At 36.8% G+C, this 22356-nt stretch overlaps 1 protein-coding gene across 1 annotated transcript in view; it reads right to left on the bottom strand.

Annotated features, from left to right (window-relative positions):
* Positions 1-13697, bottom strand: part of KCNH7 (potassium voltage-gated channel, subfamily H (eag-related), member 7) — a gene marked incomplete at both ends in the record, with an annotated part of 52528 nt that extends 38831 nt beyond the window's left edge. Inside the window, 2 exons of the mRNA XM_009866613.1 lie at positions 4271-4303; positions 13542-13697. Of these exons, the coding sequence (XP_009864915.1) occupies positions 4271-4303; positions 13542-13697 (189 nt within the window). The remainder of the gene's footprint in view (positions 1-4270; positions 4304-13541) is intronic.
* Between the last annotated feature and the right edge of the window lie 8659 nt (positions 13698-22356).

The raw sequence follows: 22356 nt of genomic DNA, 5'->3' as shown, positions 1-22356 counted from the left end.
ACATGCACATTTCTTCTAACTTACTAAGTATACCTGAACAGATTGCTTACAGTTTAAATTAGTGGAGGACACTAAAAATATTTTTTGACTTTTAAATGCATGCAGAATTGAGTTATAAAGCAGTACATAAATCAATTTTGAAGGCATCAAAAGTGAAACAAATACTGTAATTCTTTTTTTATCAATTGCACTGAACTTCTTAAAAATACCATTCATAAGGTTTTCTGGCATTAAACACTGTTAAAGGCATTTTGCTGGCACTCTATTTTAGTCATATTCATGGTGGTGCAGATGGTCTTTTCTGCTTCACCAAGTTAATATGACCATGTTATACTGCATTACTGATTTAGCTGTCTAACTGCAGTTCAGCTGGAAAGAATACTCAGTGAGAATTTTGTTTTTTGCTAAGACTCTTGGGCATGAAATAGAAAACTTAATGAGCAGCTTTTTGCTGTTTTTCTCTAAATTGTAATAAACGGTCTCAAAGTTAAAAACCCTACTTCATGCTTTTTCGTTTGAATATTCTTTAGAGGAGAGGTATTGTTATCCTTCTTCAGTATATAGATAAGAGCTATATGATGTGTTGGACATTCAGCTCTCCTGCAGTACAGCAGCTAAAGCTATCAGGAGGCCCATTCAGAATCTGTCTAGTTTACATTACACTTCCTTGCTCAGCTTAGTAATAATACAGTTTGTCATGAAGAAAAATCATGGCCCCAGGCCTGCTGTCCTCGTACAGAATAGAAGGGTCAGTGGAAGCTTTCCTGGCATGCTGTTTAGGGGGTAAAATCTGCTCTTTGGAAGTGGACAGTCCCTGCTTTGTGTAGGTATGATGTCAGAGCTGATTTATCTTGGCTAAAACATTTTTGAGATGCAATTAGCTATTTACTATAAATATGCAGATAATGTTACATTTAAATCCTTCTGTTTTATTGAACTTGAAGACTAGATTGCCAAGTCCTTCTTGATGCTGAGTCAGAGATTTCTATAACTGCGGCTTGCTAAGAGCAATTGAGGAAAGCTGTTGAGTCTGAGTCACAATTCCAGGATTACATTCCACCTCCTCCTTTCAGATCTTGCTTCACTGAGTAAGTAATTTGCAAATGAGTTAATCTGTTGGTTGCATTTATGCTCTGTGCCGTCTCAGTAACCCTTAGAGTTTATAAATAGTAGAATTCAGTCCAAAAATATAACAATATACTGCAGATAAGAAAGGCCACTTCTAAACTGTTCGCAGACGTAGTTATCTCCAAAGCCTCAAATTCAAATTGACTTTTCTTGCCTTCTGAAAGCCCTTTTTTAATTCTATCATCTCATATTTTTGGAAAGCAAAGGAGAAGATATTTAGAATTTATGGAAATAAAATGTTTTGTTTAACAGTTTTGTGAAAAAAAGTGTAGGAAAAAAGGTATCTTGTTATGAAAATTAATAGCCTTGTTTCTTCATTAAGTACAGAGATAGGAAATATTAACATTAATGGGAAATTGCAGTTCTTAAACACTAAATGCCATCATATAGAATTTTGTGGCAGAGAAAAAAAAAAGAAGAATGAAAATTGGTTCCAGAAAGACTTTATTAATAATTACAATTTCCTGCCCCATCAATACAAATTTCATTTTGAAAATGGGGTATTCCAGCAAAGCCGTATCTGAATAAGGATTTCTTCCGTAACCTAATACACTTGTATGAGAAGGAATTCCCCTGCCTGTGCAAGCATTCTGTAACAAAGAAGGGAAGTTATACTTGGCCTGAATATTGCCTTGCTACAGCAGAGGTACTCCTCAAACTTCTAGCAATGAGAATGTGTACTTACACACTGGGCACAGTGGCAAAGACAGAGAAGCTCCTACAGCCGAGATCTTTACTTTCACTACAAATTCTTTAGTGGTTTTAGCATTACAAGTAGATGCTATGTGCTATCTAATGTGCCATTTATTCTATCTAAAAGATGCTAGAGTCTGTTTAGGCCATGTCAGTGCACATGGGATTCCTGGCTTCCTCTCCTGAGCACTGCATAAGGGCAGTGGTACGAGATAGCAGCTGGGAGGTCATGATGGCTCCTCCAAGAATTGCCCAGGCAGTCTTTGTAGCACCTCTAGTAGAGCTGTTACTTCAGTGCTGATACAGAGAAGTCGTTATCCAGAAAACCATCTCTGAAGCTGCTTTTAGATAAGTCAACCAAAGGCAAAAGAAGTCGCATCTGGTCCAGCTCTAGCTGGGAGCTTGATGTAGTCCGTTAGGCTCTCGACCTTCTCCAGATTTAGAATTTCAAAAGTCAAATCAAAGGAGCTCAAATGTGCAAAAGGTTTGTACAAGATAAATTGAGGTGTAGAAACTGTCAAAACTGTTTCCTGATATGCTGTACCACCTGTTCCAGAATGAGAGCTAAACTGCTACAACCTCTGAACTGTAGTAGAATGTTGAAGAAAATCAAGCCATGGACAGTTTTATCATAGTGAATGCCTGGTCTGGGTATAAAATGAAACATATGTTACTTTTTCAGTATTTCAGATTTATTAATGGTTAATTCAACAATACTGTTAGGAAACTTCCCCTAAAAATGAGTAAAATTACTTTCACAAAAGGTGCATAAATCATCTCTTTGCTGAAAGATTTTCTGATAATTGATTACCCACTGTAAGAGAATTTTCAGGATCTAGGCTATCACAAATACAGGCACAGGCAATTATTGAGTTGCTTCTCAAAGGCTTGGAAATAATAGCATCTAACAACTCATGCAACAGAATGAAAGAAACAATTGCTTTGGATAAATGGAATCCCTCAACATTGACAGTCTAAAATAGTAGCAAATACTTTAATGTGTGCAAACACTGAGGCATGTAATACTGCCTTATTTTTCGGTCTGGGCTCAGCAGACCTTAGGGCAGATAACTACAGCAAGGGCCAATTGTGGGCTTTTTTCAGTTCTTTTCCCCCAAATGTAGATGTATGTAAATGTATATTAAAGTGGATTATTTCCTTACTCTGCTCATTAAGTAATCCTTATTTCTGTTCAGGCAGGAAAAGGAAGACATGTCCAATTATTAACTTTACAAACTTGAATTTATATTTGCAGATACTGCATACACACATTTTTTTAATCATCTGATATGGTCTACTTTTACTCTGCCATTTCAGTTCTTCTTTTAGTTTTCTTTAAAATTTAAAGCTGTACTTAATTTCTATCAGTATTAGTAACGGCAATCTTTATGTTCCCTTGTAAGTAGGAAGGTTGTTTACTCTCTGTGCTGGTGATGGCACATTTTTGTCTTCAGGCTACATTTATCCTAAAAGGTGATATTGAGAATGTCTAAGAGAATAACATGGTTCCAGATCCTCCTGCCTACACACACAGGCCTCTGAGTTAGCCTGGCAGAACAAGAAATGAATGAAGTCTCTGGCTTCCATGCAGGGCTACACTATGTGTGGTTCTCAGGGTCTCCCTCAACGGCAGAATGGTTATACCCTTGTATGTTCATGAACCTGTACATTAACCTATCTGGTTTTTTGTCCCGTTTGTTGACGTCATTTCATTGGATCTTACTGCTTATTTTAAGATTATAGGAGTTACAGTGTGCTTGTGAAAAAGCTGTAAGCTTTTGGTTCTTTCAGAATGAGATTTTACTTCTTGCGTCTTGCATTTTTATTTCTTAAATATACTTAAAAATGGAAAAGAAAATAAAGCAAATAACTGAAATGAAATAAGATAGAGAGCATCACAACAAATACATACAAATAATTTGGCAACGAGCACAATATTTCTTTTCTTGTTGAGAAGGTTATAGGTCCTTCGGTAGCTGGGAAAAAAAAATCATTCCATTTATTAAACAGTTCTCAAGAAATTCTCAACCCTTCATCACCTTGGTTGCCAGACTCTGTAGAAAAAAAGATACTGCTCTTGTCTGAGACAGGAAGCCTGAAGAAGTTCTCTTCATGTTTTATACCACTATCAAATTCCGCAATGTGTTTTGTCTCATATATTGACTGAAATTTTTTTTATACTCTGCATATAAGAACTTTCAGTTATAATAAGCTGAAAAGTATCACTACAATTGGAATTTATATGTCATATAATTATACTAAATTTAATAGTTTAGCTGTTATATCTATAGTTTTGCAGAAATAAGTATTCCGAGAGTGGGAGCAAGAGCCATCTTTTGACTTGTACTCTTCTAGAATTACAGAGAATGTAATGAGATCTTGAAATAATAGAACCAGAACAAAGCAATAAAAGGACTTCAGTAGATAGAATTTTAGAAGATAGATTTACCTGAAGAAGAGCCACTTGAAAGGTTGTTACCATCTGAAATACAATTAAACTAGATTTACAAAAAGCTTTAGCTTAAAAAGCAACATTAAAAAATTTAACAGACTAATAAGAAAGGAAAGCAGAATACCTGATCTCCATACATTTCAGAAGCAAATTCAGGTAGCTTGAATATACGTGATCTACCAAAAAGTTGTTCTAAAAGTACATAGCCTTTTTATCTGGAAAATCTAAGAACTGTTCTATGAAGAAGTACTTTGATAATTACTAAGTTTGTTGCATAGATCAATATATATTTCCAATGATCAAGTTTTAAAGTTGGCTAATATTTCAGTCAGAAAACTAAAGTAGATGTATCCAGACTAAAGTGCTATTTCTCATGAACTGGAACCTCTTCTAATCTCTCAGTCATCACTTCTTTGCTAGGAAATGCCAATTTTGTTTGGAAGAAAAGTTGGAGAATTTGTAACCTCCTTAGGAAGAACAGGCTTTATTCAGTGACACCTCTTCAGGCAATGACCTTAAAGAAGTTTCGTATTCCTGATAGGGATCACTTATTTCGTGACTTCATAGGAAGAACTCAATGACCATGTGTCTCCGCCAATTGCTTTCAGGAATTTTGAAATGCCCAACTTTTCTGAGTGCTCTGCTCCTTAATAAAGTCAAGTAATGTGGTGCTGTGCCTGAGAAATAAAACACAGGGATGGTAAATCCCCTTATTTTTATTCATATATCTATTTTGTTTGCTTACTTCAAAATAATGTCCACTCCATATTAAGTAATATAAATAATAAAACATATTCCTTATGATCAGTGTCCATCTGAAAGCTTCTCAAATCCATTTACATTTGTTTTTTCTGCTGTCTAGTGCAGTCCTCTTCGCCTATGCTTGGGATATTTGGGTAGTTTTGATTTCTTCCTCTTCAAGGTTAAAATCTCTAATTCAATTTAACAAGTGTATAGATGTGTTAAGTTCTCTGGGCTAGTTCGTATCAGGAATAATAGAGACATATGTCTGTCTCTTCTATCAGAAAATCATTCAAAACTCACTGCTTTTGTACTTTCCTGAGGATATATGTTATAATGTGAGATGACTTTGCAGGTCTTCAAGCTAGCTCAGAGAACTCACCTGTTTTAAATGTCCTGAGACGAACAAACATATAGATCTGTTAAAAATGAATAAAATTATAGGATTGGAAGAAACCTCCTGGATCTAATTTAAACCAAGAATCCTTTTTATATTCACTTCTCATGCTTACTATGTATTTATTTAAATAGCAAAAGTGAAATTTGCAGGATCTCTGCACAGCCAGAGTGCTGTCAGCTTGTGTCCTTTTCCTGTCCAGTGTGCACAAGTCACCTCCAATGAAAGCCACTGAAAGCTGTGTCATTCCCTCTCTTTGGTTTATAATCTCTTTAAGCAGAGACTGCTTTTTTTCATTGGATGTTTGCAGAGGATGCAGCACAATAACTCTGTGATCCTAACTGGGAAAGGCTGTAATGCAAACAGCTAATTACAGCAGCTAGAAACCAGGGAGGCTTCCGTTCTAATCTGAGCCCTCAGCAATAACCGACATAAGGAACCGAAATATAGCCACCCCTCTTGTATTTCTTTATCTGTAGAAGATTAGTGGGATTTATTTAGCTTAATGGCTATTCTTTTAATTAGGCAGTTACATATTTATGGAACACTGAAGGTGAAAGTGCCAGAGGTTCTTCTGTCTTTTACTGGGGATTGCTGTTTAGCTTTATTCCTTGGCTAAGAGTTCAACACCGAGTTCACCTAACATTCACTGTAATTTACCTTGGAGACAAATATACATATTGACACTGGGACTGTCAGAACTATGCTGCTGGTTGGATAGATAGAAACCTTTGTCCTCTTGGACATGATTTTTCTTGACTAGCCCTCACTATGATGAGTTTGTTCCCAGTAGTGCAGCTAAAAATAAGACCCTGAACAAATTCTCATTCCATTTTGGGCAAAGTCAGACAATTGCTATTGCTTATACATGCCATGTTCTATGTGGCACACTTGTACACATCAAAGGTATGCAATATTTCATGATAACCTTTTTTTTTCCAGGTATATTTAGGGAAAAAAATACGCTTGCCTCTCACTAAACTGCTATGCTTACATACACAGCAAAGTGCTCTGCAGAGAGGAAAGCAAATACCGTTTCTTGAGTTAACTCTTGGACTTAAAGGAAAAGCCTGATTTCAAATTCAGTTGTGCTTGTTTTGTTTGAAACTCCAGTGGCTGCAGTGATCTCTGCTCCTGGGATGTAACTCCATTGCTAGGACCCAGATAGAGGCCAACTTGAAGTGTAAGCACCTTGAAGAATTTCCTTGCTTGAAAGGTTTTCTGATTATGGTTTTAGCTGTTTTAAGATTATTACTAGCTTGTTCATTTTGTTTGAACCTTATCCAAAAAGTATGCATTTATTGGATGTGTAACAGATCCTCTCATTTCCTTTAGAGGAAGAAACCCAGAAATTATTCCAGGGTGTCTTTAATAGCCTTATAGATTCTGAAGTGATAAAATAAGAAAATCCTCAAATATACCTCCCCAGCAAAATGCAATTATAGGCTTAATCAAATAACTTTGTGGGCTTTCTCCCATGAGGTAATGAACACTGTGTTTGGGAACAAGTATTAGCTTATAGGTTAGTACTTCTAGCTAGTAAAAATATTTTGAAGTTAATTTAACAAATCTTGTTATAAAGTTACCTCATCTGACTTTACCTATTTTAGCTTACTCCTATTAATATGAGTAGCTTACTCCTATTAATATGAGTTCTGCTTTAGGCTGCCCTGGAGTGAATGTTAGAAAAAGCACTTAGAGCTCAGTAAAAAGGCAGCACGCTCTAGGTGGGGCAGGAAATGAAGACAATTCAGAATCAAAGTTCTGAGAGGTTTTTCTCATCTTGCGTGTGTGTGTACATTACGATCCCACAAATGGTCTACTTTGAGTAGAAAAATTACAGCTACATATTGAAAAGTCAGTATCCTCGAAGCTATGACTTTCTGTCAGTGAGAAATAGCTACTGAATTTATCTGAATTCAATCCGTGACATGACTCATTTTGATATTTTGCAGTTATCAGCTTTACAAACACAAAGTATTTGACAGCTTTAAAGAAAAAAATCAGTTGCCAGGAGCAAACATTAATTTTTGTCACTAGTTCTGTAAATTTCTGTAGAAATTCCTCATCAAATGGGTGGAATAGATGGACATGCCAGATTGGAACGTTTGACAGATTTAGAAATAATGTTGGACACTTACATTCCTTGTCCTCAATAGATGATTTAAAGGCCATATTCATACACGGAAGTTACAGTAGCTTATCACTTCATAATAAAGAATTTAATGAAGTATGTACAACTTCTTTTGGTTAACAGCTGTCACTGCTAGACAAATCTAAATGATAAGTTAGTAGTGTTCACAGAGGTTTTGGCTAAACTGGTACAAAATCATGAATCTTCTTGGTTTAGTTCACTGTGGAAAATGTATAGAAAAAAATTCTTTACAGTGAGTGAGCAGGAAAAGTTCTCTTCTTCTAGAAATGTCTTGCTAAATATCCATTATTTATGTATTGTTTCAGTTGGAGTTCAAAGTTTTATACAACTTTGGCGAATGATTAGATTCATGAAAATTTATAAACAATACTTCTGGGAATAATTTTTTATCATCAGAGTGGCAATCACATAAATGCTGGTGTCTTATCAGATGTGACAGAGAACAGTCTGTGAGAACTTTATAGTATAAGTAAAATCCATTTTTTAGGGCTTATGTAGCTCAATACTTTCAACCTTAGCACTAATATGCTAAACAAATGTCCTTTCACTTAAAAAGCAGGTGTTTATGTCTTCAAGCATTTCACAGATAAAGTGAGGTGGGGTAAAGATATTAAGTATTTTTATCTTTTGGTATAGTAGTTAATTTCTGAAGTTCCAGAACATTTACATGATCTAAGAAATTGCAGCGCAAAATGAAAAAAAGACATTAGAAAAGACTTGAAGTAAGTATGAACAGAAATCTCATATCTGAAAATGAGACAAAATTTAGAAATAGTGATTGGATGATGAATGGACATCTATAGCAGAAAACAGTTTCTGTAAGTCTCACTTTAACTGCACATTGTACAAAAACATCCTCACCGGAGAAGAGGTGGTGTTCCTCAGGGCTCGGTGTTGGGACCATTTCTGTTTTATATCTTTATTGATGATCTTGATAAGTACATAGAGTGTATCATCAGTAAGTTCACAGATTACACCAAGTTAGGTCGGAGTGTTGATCTGCATGAGGGTAGGGAGGCTCTACAAGGAGGCTTGGACAGATTGGATTAATGGGCCAGTGTTAGCGATATAAGCTTCAACAAGGCCAAGTGCCAGGTCCTGCACTTGGGCCACAACAAGCCCAGGCAGCGCTACAGGCTTGGGGAACTGTGGCTGGAAAGGTGCCTGGCAGAAAGGGACCTGAGGGTTCTAATAGACAAGCAGCTGAACAGGAGCCAGCAGTGTGCCCAGGTGGCCAAGAAGGCCAATGGCATCCTGGCTTGGATTAGAAATAGTGTGACCAGTAGTACTAGGGAGGTGATTGTCCCCGTGTACTTGGCACTGGGGAGGCCACACTTTGAGTATTGTGTCCAGTTCCCCTTGTTCTATCGCTGGACATTCTTGTAAAAAGTCCCTCTCCAGCCTTCCTGCAGGTTCCCTTCAGGTATTGGAGGGCAGTTATAAAGTCCCCCTGGAGTCTTCTCTTCTCCAGGCTGAACAATCCCAGCTCCCTCAGCCTGTCCTCATAGCAGAGGTGCTCTGGCCCCTGGATCATCTTTGTGGCCCTCCTTTGGTCTCATTCCAACAGGTCCATATGCCTCTTACAGTGGGAACACAAGAACTGGACGCAGTATTCGAGGTGGGGTCTCACAAGAGCAGGTTAAAGGGAGAGAATCATCTCTCTTGATCTGCTGGCCACACTACTCTTGATGCATCCCAGGATACGATTGGCCTACGGGGCCAGAGCGCTGCCAGTTCATATTGAGCTTCTCATCTAAGAACACTCCCAAGTCCTTCTCTTCAGGGCTACTCTCAACCCATTCTTGCACTCAGTTTGTATTTGTGCCTGGGATTGACCTGACCCAGGTGCAGGACCTTGCATTTTGACTTGTTGAAGCTCCTGCAGTTTGCACTGGCCCATTTCTCCAGCCTGTCAAGGTCCCTCTGGATGCCATCCCTTCCCTCAAGAGAGTCCACGGCACCATAGAGCTTGGTGTCATCGACAAACTTGCTGAGGGTGCACTTGATGCCACTGTCGATGTTGCTGACAAAGATGATGAGCAGCACTGGACTCAGAACAGATCCCTGAGGAACACTGCTTGTCACTGGTCTCCATGTGGACATGGAGTAGTTCTTTACAGATTTGGTGCATGCTAGGATTTTTTCAAAGTTTAGCTATTTGATTATACAAACACTGATGAGACAGCCATAGAGAACTGATGATAAATTCTTGCAAGGAAGAATAAAGGGAACAAGAGGATCAGCTGAAATGATTTTTACGCTTCTATTGTGAAGCCAGTATCTTCACTTTTCACATTACTGCCTGTTCAGCTTTTGCTGCATATGAGATAGGAGCTCTTGAGCAGCAGGCTAGAAAGAATTCTATTTATACTCAGATGTGGTCATCAAACTGCTGGCAACATATTGTCTTTCTATTTTTTTTAAATAATCTATTATTGTTATAATTTGCTAAGCCCAGTGCTGACTCAGAACCTAGGTGTGTCAGCCATCAAAATGTCACGTAACGAAAGACAGTGATCAAGTCCACAAGAGCTTACAAACACTGTTTAAAATATCTGTCAGTATTCAGCTGGTAAATTTTTAATTTTCTGTCCATCCAGAACTAAATGTATTCTCCGACCTCAACCTAGCAAATGTTAGTTGCCTTCCATAGGTCTTTAATTTTTTAGGAGGGCCCTCAGCCCTTTAAAAGATTGAAATCCCTTTTTTCTGTTAGAGCCGTGCGTTGTGTGTATGGCATGAAACACCTTCTCCTTATACTGTCATGAGGAGCACTGTGCTAAGTAGTATTGTTCAGAGTTGCTGGTTGCAGCCACCAGGATAGATGCTTTTAGAAAAACGAAAGATTTTTCAAATTGAAACTTGATAAATTTGATGTCAACTCTTAATGAATCAATTAGAGGAAGAACGATAGTATGGAAGAGTTATTTTCTAGGGTCAGGAAAATAACTGTAATCTTTCTGTTTCCTGTTCACTGTTTGTTCTTTTCTTCTTCAGTGTTACTCAGTCATTTTTATTTGTTCCCATGTTGAAAAGACATTCTAATATGAGAAAACTCAATATAAGGACCTCTGGAAAGAATTCTCTCATGATCTGTGTGCTTCTGCGTAGTAGATATTAATGCAATCTGATATCTTTTGTCTTTAATCATTAGCTGTTGCTTATCTTGGTTTGTAAGAGATGTATTGCACTTGTTATATGGCTGGTTTCCTCTCTGTTTTTATTCTCTAAATTGGTTGTTTGATTTGAAGGGATTTTGTTTCCTTGCTTTTTGGGTTTTTTTTGAGTTTTTTTCTGAAGCAGTACTCATTATTCTCCATTTTGTGTGATCCAACGATAAGAGATCACCTGCTTTACTTGTAGATGTAAGTTCTAAATAGAGAAAAATGATGAAAAAATAACTTCCTCCCAGAGAATCTGCTGTCTGCATTCTTATGGTGGGAATAAGACTTAAAAAAAGCTGGTTTTATTGGTAAACAATACACCTTTTTTGTGACTTCTTTTCTTGCTTATTGGTCTCTCTTCACTTTTTGTAAATTTCAAGGCTTTTGTTTGTTTTAAGTCAAATCCACCATTGGACTCTACACAACATCTTGCAGTTACTTCTGGATGGTTTGTGCAGGTTGGCCTCTTTCTTGAGAATTCTCTCTGCCAAGAGGAATTTTTGGTTATGTAGCATATTTTATATCACCGTTCTTCCCATCCTGCCCACAGAACAGTCTGCTTTGAAACCATAAGCAACAATGTAGGAGTAAGAGCAGCCACGTGCTTGCTCTAGTTTCTACCCATTTCTGGCATCTGGCTGCTCCCAGTAGCAGGAAAATCGAGTCACCTTTCTTTGCCTTGTTTTTCACTTTAATCTTTCTCTATGATGTACGGAGTTTGGATCCTGATCTATTAATTTTTCAAGAGCTCTCAGCAAGGAAATTCCCTGTGTATGTCAGGTGTAAATACTGCAAAACAAGAGAAGGATGTTTTGACTAAGAGCTTTTATTTTTTGCGGATGTCATCTTTAGTGGCTTTTTACTTTAAAATACGACAAGTGACAACACTTGAAAATGTGCAGTGATGTACTGCAGATAGCAGAACAAAAAGCTCTTTTTCAGGACGTGAAGCTCTTTCTCCACTCTCTCCCAGTCTGTATTTTACCTTCTATTTTGTCAATAAACCCACTTTAAGCACGGACCAGCTGTTATGTTATAAAATTGCTTTTTTAAAACTGGGAAGCTTTCAGAAATGGACAAAATCAAAGCATCCTGAACTAGAAACAGAATATGAGTGGAGCTTACTTGATGTAATTTTTATTTTTTTTTCTGATGAAATTTTATTTTTTTTCTGATACCCCTTAATGGGATTTTTACCATAACATTACTAAAAAAAGGAGAAGTGTTTTCCTGCTATCTCGAGAAAAATAACAAATCCTGCTGTATTTGTTATTTTTAAAAAAAGATGACAAAACAGTATTAAAAAAGGAAATATAAAAGGACAAGATTTTAAATATGTATTTTAAATTATATTTACAAAGACTTTTTAAAAAACATGTGGTATTTGGTGAATGATAGTTATTTGAAGACTGCAAGTTTCCAGTAATGGGAACTGACATATGTGGAAAGACTTTGGCCCATCCAAAGTAATTCAGTGAGAGCTCTTTCTCCATGTTTAATAAAAATAGTATTTTTTAGTATCTCAATTAGTTCTAGAAATAAATTTTAATGTTTTAAAAATGTGAATGACTTGGGAACATTATGGAGGATGTTTTTATAGTCACAGAGCTTTGAGTGAGATGCTCTGCATTCTGTCCAGAAGATACAGTGCAGTAAGTCTGGATTATGAAGACCGACAAAGACTGTTTTCATCAGCAGCAACCTAGTAATGCTGTTATATGCACAACTACAGACTGGCTCCCTAAAATCTTCTCAACATAACTAGCCAAAAACCAAAATACAGCCTGTCATCGCTTCAGGTAGTGCGTAGTGCTTACATTGGGAAAGTTCTCCTCTCACTTATCACAGTGAAGATAGTCCTGGCCTTCGCCTCCTACCTGGAGAAATCTGAAGTGTTGATTTAACAATCAAAAAATAGAGGTTCCAGGTCACTTTTATCATAATAACATTGAAGATTATCACACTGTGAAAAGGTATTTTCCAGTTGTTGCTGAGCCAGCCAGGGGAGAATGTTAGTGCTCACTGTTAGAGCACGCTGTGCTTTACTAAGAGCTTGTACAAACGGAGATGTGTTCTAGGAAACCTTGTAGTAAGAGCAGATTATGTGAGGCAGATGGAAAGCAGAAGGATCATATGCTGTTACTGCACAGAGTGAAGGTCAGCAAAAGAGCACGGGCCCTGCAGATAGTGGGACAGAAGGCTACACGGTCTAGCTGTATAAGGAGGGACTTCTGTTCCGTGTAGAATTTTCTGATTTTGACAAGACCTACATTCCAGAGTGGAATGAAAACAAAAGCTTTTCATGTATATCCAAAAAACCTCCCACATTCTTCAAGCCATTGTAAATGCGAAAAAATCAGAATGTTCAATTATGTTTTAAATGGGTTTTTTTAATGTTTTATATTTTCTGGTGTAATTTAAACAAACCTTCCACTAACTATTTTATTTGAGAAGAAAAACAGAATTATTCATTTCTGAATAGGTTAAGATGAAATATTTGGGCTATATCACAAAGCTTTTATTTGCAGTTTTACATTCATAATCGATTTTTGTCAAGGGTAATGAATTTCTGTGAAATGTTTTACTTTTAATGAATTTATTTTTCCTAGCAGTACTCACATGCTGCTAGTATTACCAAAGATCTGATAGATTATCTTGCCAACATTATATCAGGCTTGCAACTTTTTTCTTCTTATTTTTCTGATTTCTAGCTTAAATGAGTCAGACAATGGGGATTGCAACATTTCTCTGGTATCATTATTGCTCAGCTAAGAGTAGAGGTAAGCAGAGAACTTTTAATGAGTAACTTACGATTTACAAGTTTGGATTGCAATATTGGCTTGCACTTCTCGGGAGATGCCACATTCTCTTCATCTGTTACATACTCAAAGTTAATAATAAACATCATCGCTACTCCCTCTTGATTTTTCACTGGAATTATGTGGGTGTTGCAAATGAAGGTAGATCCTGCAGATGGAGGAAACAAGAGAAATAAATATATAAATGAAAGAAAAAAATCAGTAAATCATTATTTTTTTCACTCCAGTTATTCCAGTTCACCAACAGTGAAGAATATTTCTTTGAATGTAATGATTGACCATCAAATACACTATTCTTTAATTTCGACAGGAACATTTTCATAGAAAGAAATACATCTTTTGATAATTTATTACCTTTTCCAACAGATCTCTCCTTTAAAATGTTTGTTTAACTTTTTGTTTTTTGTTCTCTCAAAGTACCTCTATAGACAGACTTGTGATAAGGAAACATTTAGCACCAAAAGTAGCAATGTGAACACTGTTCCAACCACAACACTAGCGAAGAAAGTAGAACCCCATTCTTCTAAATGTCAAACATTCTTCAAACTTTTGGTTCTATTACAACAGGATGAATCATGCATTAAATATTCATAAGTGTAAATATATCACTACGCTTATTTTAGCTCTTAATCTTTTGGGGGCTGTATAATGTTGTTTAGGTTTGTGTTGAAAATTATATTTGTTATCTGATCCTGTGGGATTTTATATTCTATCATGAAAAAATTCTAAACTGTAGTAACAATTTTCAATAATTTTCAGAAGTATTTGACTTAATTGTTATATACAATTTTAAGTATGAATTTAAAAGTACTCTAGTCTTCATATATATGGAGCATACCCAGCTTATACGGAAACGAACAGGAGCTGTAATTTCTCAACACCTCTGGTACTCAGAGTGGTCTTGTTCAAATGCCTAATTAGAGATTTAAAGAATTCTTTGTGTTAATTCTTCCAGTACAACTCTTAAGAAGTTTCATTTGACAAGGTCATTATTTTGATTTAATTCCTTCTAGTAACCTAACAGAACATAACGGTTCCAAGAATAATGTGATTGCTGTAAGCAATACAATAATGTGCTAAAAGCTTCATGCAAACACAGCTACGAGACGGTGTCTTTCCATGATAACTAGGGACTGGTTTAATGTACATCATCTGCAATTTATGCATTCAAATGCAGCAATCACTGAAACTTGACAGGCCGTGCAATTTGACAAAAACAGATCCTGATCTGGGTTACACAAGATTTTTTTTCTTTTGCCATTGAGCAGAGAGATGCTAAAGATTTATATCATTATAACCAAGATCAGATTCTGGCTCCTCATATTTTATGTAGTGCTTGCTATAATGTGATATATCAGGCAGTCTGAGCTATGTATAAAATTGGCATGCTAGCCTTTCAGGTTTTGCAGCTGTACCTTCAATCCATTTAATAAAACAGTTAAGCTGTGGCACTTGCCACAGTTGCCATGGTTACAAGCTCAATGACTTTAGTAAACAGAAAATAAGCAATTTAAGACTGTTCCATTAGTGCTAAAAATAGAAGCGCTGCAGGCCAGGCATTGCAACAGAAACTAGTTAAACAGAGGGTCTGAGGAGCATTTAGAAATGATCTTTGTGGGTTTAGCTGACTCAGAAAAACACTTACTGAGTTTAAACAGTGAAAATTATATTTACTGATTTGCTTGAAAGAAAAGACTAACTATTTCATGATACAGACTATGTTTTGACGTGCAGATTTATAGATTGTGCAGATATCCCCCAATCATCACGTTTAACACAAAGGACTGGGAAGTGGGGCCAGGCTGAGGTGTGCAAGGCTTTGAAGAACACTGAATGCCAGTGGTTCAAATATTTAGCAGTTTTTGTAAACCAGGATGACGAGGACTCTCAGACTTCTTTAAAAATTTCCCGGCGTTTGAAGGCAAGGGTGATTTAGCTTTTGAAATGCTTGCGACAGTGCTAAGTAATGACACTATCTCCCGTTTATGCAGAACATTCCACCCTCAAGCATTTACAAACCTCATTTGTACTGGAGCTAGGGATTCGCATCTCTAAGGAGATGCAGAAGCTGTTTAAGAGTCCACCCCGTAAGAATGTGGCAAAAAAAAAGAGCACAGCGTTAAAAAGTTTATATGTAGAAATATTTGGAAATATTCGTATCTGGTATGATTCAGTACAGTTCCTTTGAAGACCAGTTGCACCAGCAGGCTAGTAAGTCCAGTGTAGTTTGTTAGTCTGAAGTTTTTCCAGGACACCTGGGATTTTTAAGAAGCATAGGATATTTACTATGTGCGAATGACTGGAACTGGAATTCTGCGACTTAACCAAAACGCAATGCCTGTTGCAGTCACTTTTGGTGTGTTTGTCTTTACTAGAGCAACTATGCTTATCAGTATCTCTTTCTGTTGAAATGGCAATAAGGAAATATGAAACGCACAATAACAGGGAGAACACTAGTGTGACTCAAAAATAAGTTTGGTACAAAGAAAGAGTACTAGCAAATTCAAAAGATAAACTTTGAGTTGTTGGAGTTGATGGCAATAAAGGAAATATTAAGAAGTACCTGGTTTATAAACAATCTTAGTATTTGCGCTCTGGCATTCCACTGCTCTTCATTGCACTCAGCATGTTCTCCCTGTTTTGTCTCTATACGGAATATTTTGAGAGTAAGAATTGCTTCTCACGAGCAATAGAAATTGCAATGAAGTTTCTGGAATTTGCATTTCTCATCTAACAACACAGTGCAACTGTGTGATATAATCAAAATAATTATAAAAATTAATAGAGTCAATTAATAAAGTAACTAATAGAGTCAATATCCAGTAATATATATGGATTTTCTACAGATTGCTTTTGAGGAGTAATCATGAAATATACCTTTTGTGCTCTCTTGTTATCATCTTTGGAGGTGATAAAAAGGAGAAGTTGAATATTTTCTTGTCAGTTTGAATTCCATGGTTATAAGGGCTTGGTTTTTTTTTGCTTGTAGCATTTTAAAGCCCACTCTTTCATCTAGTTAAACTACTGGCAAAATATCCACATGTGAAGAAAAGATGCTGCTCTCCTATTTGCTGTGTGGATATAATTTATGACCGTATAGCTATGTATTCAACAATATGATTTCCCAAGACCAGAAAAGCTGGTTTCAAACATGTACTGTCAAACTATGTCCATAAGTGACAATAAATATTTAAGAAATAAATAATTAAGATATATTAGGATTATATAAGGATATATTGCATGATTTGAGAAATTCTGGTGAAGTAAAGCAAAATCTGTTTAAATATCTGGGTGCATAGTGTTTAAAGTTACTCGCCTCATGAGAGCAGTATAAAGCAGACACATCGAACAAATTAATCTTGTTCATAACATCTATTTACCTTTCCAGCGCTTTTCTATAGAAGATTTTGCCTGGTCTAGTCGAGGGGTGGTGTCCCTGCCCACAACAGGGAGGTTGGACTAGATGATCTCTAAGGTCCCTTCCAGCCTAGGCCATTTTATGATTCTATGATTTTATGACAGATTTTATCAGGCTGCATTTTCTACATACAACTGTAGCCATTTATTTGAATTTTAGTAGCTCCATTTATAGGCAATTGAGAGAGGAAAATGCAATTAATACAACATTAAAGGCATTCCAAATGACAAGAGCCTCCATTCTGATGCGAAAAATTCTGATAAGCAAACTTTGAAAAATGACACATCTCAAACAACTATTTTGAATCAGTCTTCCTGGGAACAAAATTTTCACAGGTCATTACATATGCCAAGCTCAAAATAAGATGATGTGGCATTTAGGTAATTGTCCTTATGCTGCAGAAGCCCAACGTTTCATAGAATGGGGACCCTTAAAAATCCATCATGGTTCTACAGGATGGCTCTGCAGCCCTGTTGCCCTGAATGGATCTGACAGTTTCTATCTGCATTTCATCATTAAAAAATTCAGACTCCCCCACCTCAGTACAAATTTGAGGACTTCCTTCACTGGGGCTGAGACTGGTTCCAACATCTTTTGGAACAAATCTTGGGTCGCTGCGCAAAGCATTATGACTTCTCAGATATTTTTGTTACTAGAGCTGCTGCAGACAACTGAGTAAGACTATAGAAAGAAAGATGTTGAGTATGTCCTCTGTGTGCACATGTAAATTCCTGGACAGGTTGACCTCATACGAGTTTTCTAGGATTATGATAAAGTTTTACTGCTGCAACCTACAAGTAGACCAGTGTACTGTATCTGTAGAATCCATAGACACTTCTGCTTATTTAAAATTGAAGGTGAGAAGGAATAACCGAAACAGAACAAAGGGAGGGCCAACAGCATCCTGCCTACTAGAGCAAGACCAAAGACAGTTAAAAATTAGAGGCAGAAATACTGTACACGTTTCCACAGTCAGACAGTCCTGTTCTCTGTCTGAAGACAGATGTGAATGAGACACTTATGCATTGTGACAATTTGCTGATAATACAGGGACAAGAGAAGGAAGCTGAATATTCTTTGCACTTTTATTAGATAATCAGCATGTTTATTTTGGAAATGACTATCCTCCATTTCCCCTGCTAGGATTCACACTTTGTCAGCAAAATAAATGCTCAAAATGTGTTCTTTCAGAGGCATGAGCTTAGATTATATTAGTTACAAATGTAGAATTTATACCTTACAATTTAATTTAAAATCTTAAACAGAAGACTTCCTCTTGGCTTTGCTCACCCTTCATGAATTTTTCCTCTTTGGGATGAGAAGCCAAGGCATGGCTTTCTACTAACTCCTTGACTCCCCAAAGTCAATATTCTTTTCCTCCCTAACAGACAAAAGAAACATCTCTCTACTTCTTCCAGACTGGGGCAGACCTTAGAAAGTTGGTTACTCTGTTTATTCAGGTCCAGGGCAATACTTGTCCAGGCAGAAAGTAAAGGGACTTTAATGAAATGTATCCTCTGGCCTTGAGAAAGGAAAGATTGTTCTGCTTTGTGTGGACATTTAGGGAGGGTGAGGCTGTGGGTTTTGTCCACCATGCCCAGCATGGCAAATACAGGCAGTAACAAGCGCCCTAGGAGCATATGAAATGCTGATAACTCGAATCTTACTCTCTGGCCCAGGCTGCTCTTTACAATCGCTTTTGTTGCCACACACCAGCAGATAAAGGACATGGACAAGCTCCTTACGTGGACCAGTGTGGTAGGGTCACAGGGACTGTGTGGTACATGAATGACATGAAAGACAAGGTGGGAAGGGGGATACAAAATCTTGTGAAATACGGCTGTCTCTTGCACACTGCTGATAAGACTTCTGCACTCTTGAAATGCCCTAAGGATAAGCGGAATACCCTTACTTGAAGCAGCTTCCTGTGTGATCTTCTGGAACTATGACCCTATTCCCTGTTGTTCCATATCTACTTTCAGACAAACTTTTAAAAAAAAAGAAATAGAAGCTAGCTAAAACTTCTTTTCCGTATGCTGTCTAGTTTCTGGTAACAAACAGATTAATAATTTGTTTTAGCAAAACTTTGAGTTGAGCAGAAGAATGACACCTGGAAATAACTGGTTTTAATTTACTAATGAGACCCAGAAAGCAAAGCATCTTGAATGCCTGAAGCGTTATAAACAAAGAAAAGGAAATTGGAAGAAAAGCAGTACCTAGTGAATATTTGCTCTGCCTTGTGCAATTTCTGTGACTTGTCACTGAAGAAAGTCCTTTTCTTTTATGCTTGAAATTCAGAAGCCTATTTATCTCCAGTTTGACATCCAGTCTAAGTAAACAGGGTACTGTAGTTGAGCTTTTGTTGACATTTAGTGATAATTGCACTGGGGATATGTATTGGATATTCAAGCAAAAAACAGTTTGTCAAGTATTGAAGGGCGATGTGTATTGTGATGTGGGAACTCACCAATCAAGTGCTGAAAATCTATTTCTTTGTGCTTCTATTCAAGCACAAGCCAGGAATAATGCCGCATGCCACAAGGAATCTTGTTTTCAGTGGCCTTACTGGAAAGGTTTCCTTTCTTTTCCCAATCTTAAGAATACTATTCCTGTAGTGGTCTGTTGAAAATAGTCCTGTGAAGATCCTGCAGAATTTCATACGATATGTTAAAGGGCTCCAAACACCTTTGCAAGCCCATTTCTGTATTAATTAAAATGTTTTACTAGCAAATTTCAAGAACTTTGTCTATCTGAAAACAAATGAAAACAAATCGAAGAGTGACCGAACCTGCCCTGAGAAAATTTCTCAGCTCTTAGTGATATAGAGTCAGATGACTGGAGACAGATACCACATAGCTACTTGTTCAATTCAGTATCAACCTCATAAAAAAAAATCAGACAAATATTTCTGTCTGATTTTACCTGCAGCTCTTTGGGTCTTTGAACTTGATGTCATTTAACATCTGATCTGTAAAGACATTATTTAAATCTTGTTAAAACTTCTCCTCTAAAGGAAAGAATTATGCTTGGATGTTCCTTTCTGCTCCGCCCTCTTGTTGTTATGTAGCTGCACACATGAGGAACTGCACGCATGAAGGAAATTTGATGCTAAGACTAAAGATTATAATATTTGTAGCCATAAAGAACATCTATTCCAGGAATCCCTGGCTGCACTGCAAACATGGCCTGTTGCCTCCCTTCAAAGTATTATTTTAGGTATATCAGGTATTATTTTACTTTCCTCTGAAGGTGGTAGGACTTGGGCACAAAAAGTGTTTTCTCTAAAGCTGCATCAAAAATAAATGAAGAAACTAGAGGTAACGCAACATAACTCTTGATCTCATTTTCACAATTCAGTTAGTAGATAACAGTCCCACACTATTAAAATGTGGGTAGTATATTTCCACACAGAACTTTGGGAAATGAGTTGTACAATTCTTTTCATCTTTCACCTGTGTCTTTTGAGCTGTGGTTTCATGTCAGCAATTTCCAATTCCATCTGACTGAATGTAAGTCATGTTGTGTGGCAAGAATGGGGAATCCACAAGTTTTCCATTAAACATGGTGCAGCTGTATCTCTATGACCATCTCTTTTAAAAGATTCATTGCAGAGAACAACTAAAAATAGATGGCAGGTTCAAACATATTATATCCCTTTTCAATTGAATGGCTACTTGTAAGGGGGATGGGTAGAGACAAGAAGAGTATATTTGGCTGATATTTATTAGAGAGCTTACAGGGATTAAATGGGACCTATTCCCATTGACATTTTAGTCCACCCTGCATATCAGTCTGATGTTCATACTGTTACGGAAATGGTTGCTGATACCAAGATTTGATTCATGGGACTGATGTAGGTTTCATAAGGTATTAATTTACAGTGTTTAGAGGTAAAGGAAGTATTTTTAAACTAGCAAACTGAGAAAAAACCCCACCCTCTGGAGGCTGTGAACAAGTTCATTATTGGGCTGGCCTACATAAATACCTCATTTTCTCCCCCTTTAATTTCATTTATAATATAATTCAATAGCTAGATTCAACTGCTGTCTCCAGCATTTCTTGTACTACTGCATTGACACAATTGCTGCTAACCTAATTATAATAACTACACCAGTAATAGAACTATAGTGATTAATTGTAATGCTGAACACATTTTATATGGGAGGACAGTTTGCTAGTGCTTTGTTGTTTAAGCATGTATAAACATGTACAGAAGGTATAGAGCAACTAAATATTTGGCAAGGAAAGAAAAATGAAATTAAAACTAAACAAGCAATGATGCTATAGGGGTATAAAGGGGAAACCAAGAAAAGAACATAGAGTCAAAAATGTTGAAAAACTGTACATGGAAGAGTAAAGACTTATTTAGGTTCCAGGTTGCACATAGCATAATTCTTAGGAATCCACAGCTGGTGCAGAATTTGCAAGGTAGGCTTCTTTCTTTCTGTCTCAGTTCACCTTAAAACCACATTTGAGCTTTGTCAGAGGGCATTTCTCAAGAGCAGAGGCTGAAGTCAGGAAGCCCACATCCCACAGTCAGTCCTGAACATTCTCTCTAACTGATCTTTCTCAGCGATATGCTCTGGTACCCGCATAGTGGGATGAAAGCCGAGTCTGAACTTGTTTTCTGGATGGATTCTCATTATGGGCAGTTTGCAAAGCTGGTATGTTTGAACATGAGTGTTACTTGGGATCTTAGTCAAAAATCATTGTCCTTTTCTTCCACAAGAATACAAGTAGTGCTGCTTCTGAAAAGCAATGTCTCTGGCTTGTTACTGAGAATATTTCTGTCTCTGCACATGCATTTCAGTATCTTGTGCCTGGTTTCTTGCGCCAGTGCAAAGCTGCTGAGTGCACCACACACAGTGTATTGCCAGATGCTAAGCTGTTGACATGGAAGGTCAGGATGATTGCATAAAGGGCTACATCTCCGAAAAAAAAAAGAATTTTAAAGCTGTAAACTCTTTGCAAGTTGACTGTTGACTAACCGAGGAGTATTTTTCATTCTTTTATGTTATAGAGGTTACAGATTGTATGAATGAGGCAAGCCCAATGGTGTTCAGCTTGTTTTGTTAGTATAAATGCTTGATTTTATGGACACTTGTAATATAGTTGTAGTGAATGCACTTGATTAATTTCATAACTGAAATTTTTAACAGGGAAATAATGCCAGCAACAGTGTTATTTTAGAAAAAAGAGAAACAAAAATGTTTCACTTAGACATTTTCAAAATGAAGTACTTACTATTTTAACAGTAAGTTTTTTGAAAAGTGATTTTTCCTACATTGCTCAAGATATTCCTCTGAGATAAAATTAATATTTTAAAATGTTAATTTCACTGAGAATACATAAAAATAATTTTAAGGATTAATGATGAATAGAAAACCCA

Source organism: Apaloderma vittatum, unplaced genomic scaffold (assembly GCF_000703405.1).
Source record: "Apaloderma vittatum isolate BGI_N311 unplaced genomic scaffold, ASM70340v1 scaffold6883, whole genome shotgun sequence".
Lineage (NCBI taxonomy): Eukaryota > Metazoa > Chordata > Aves > Trogoniformes > Trogonidae > Apaloderma > Apaloderma vittatum.
Note: the sequence above shows the minus strand (reverse complement) of the source record. Positions and strands in the feature narration are given on the sequence as shown.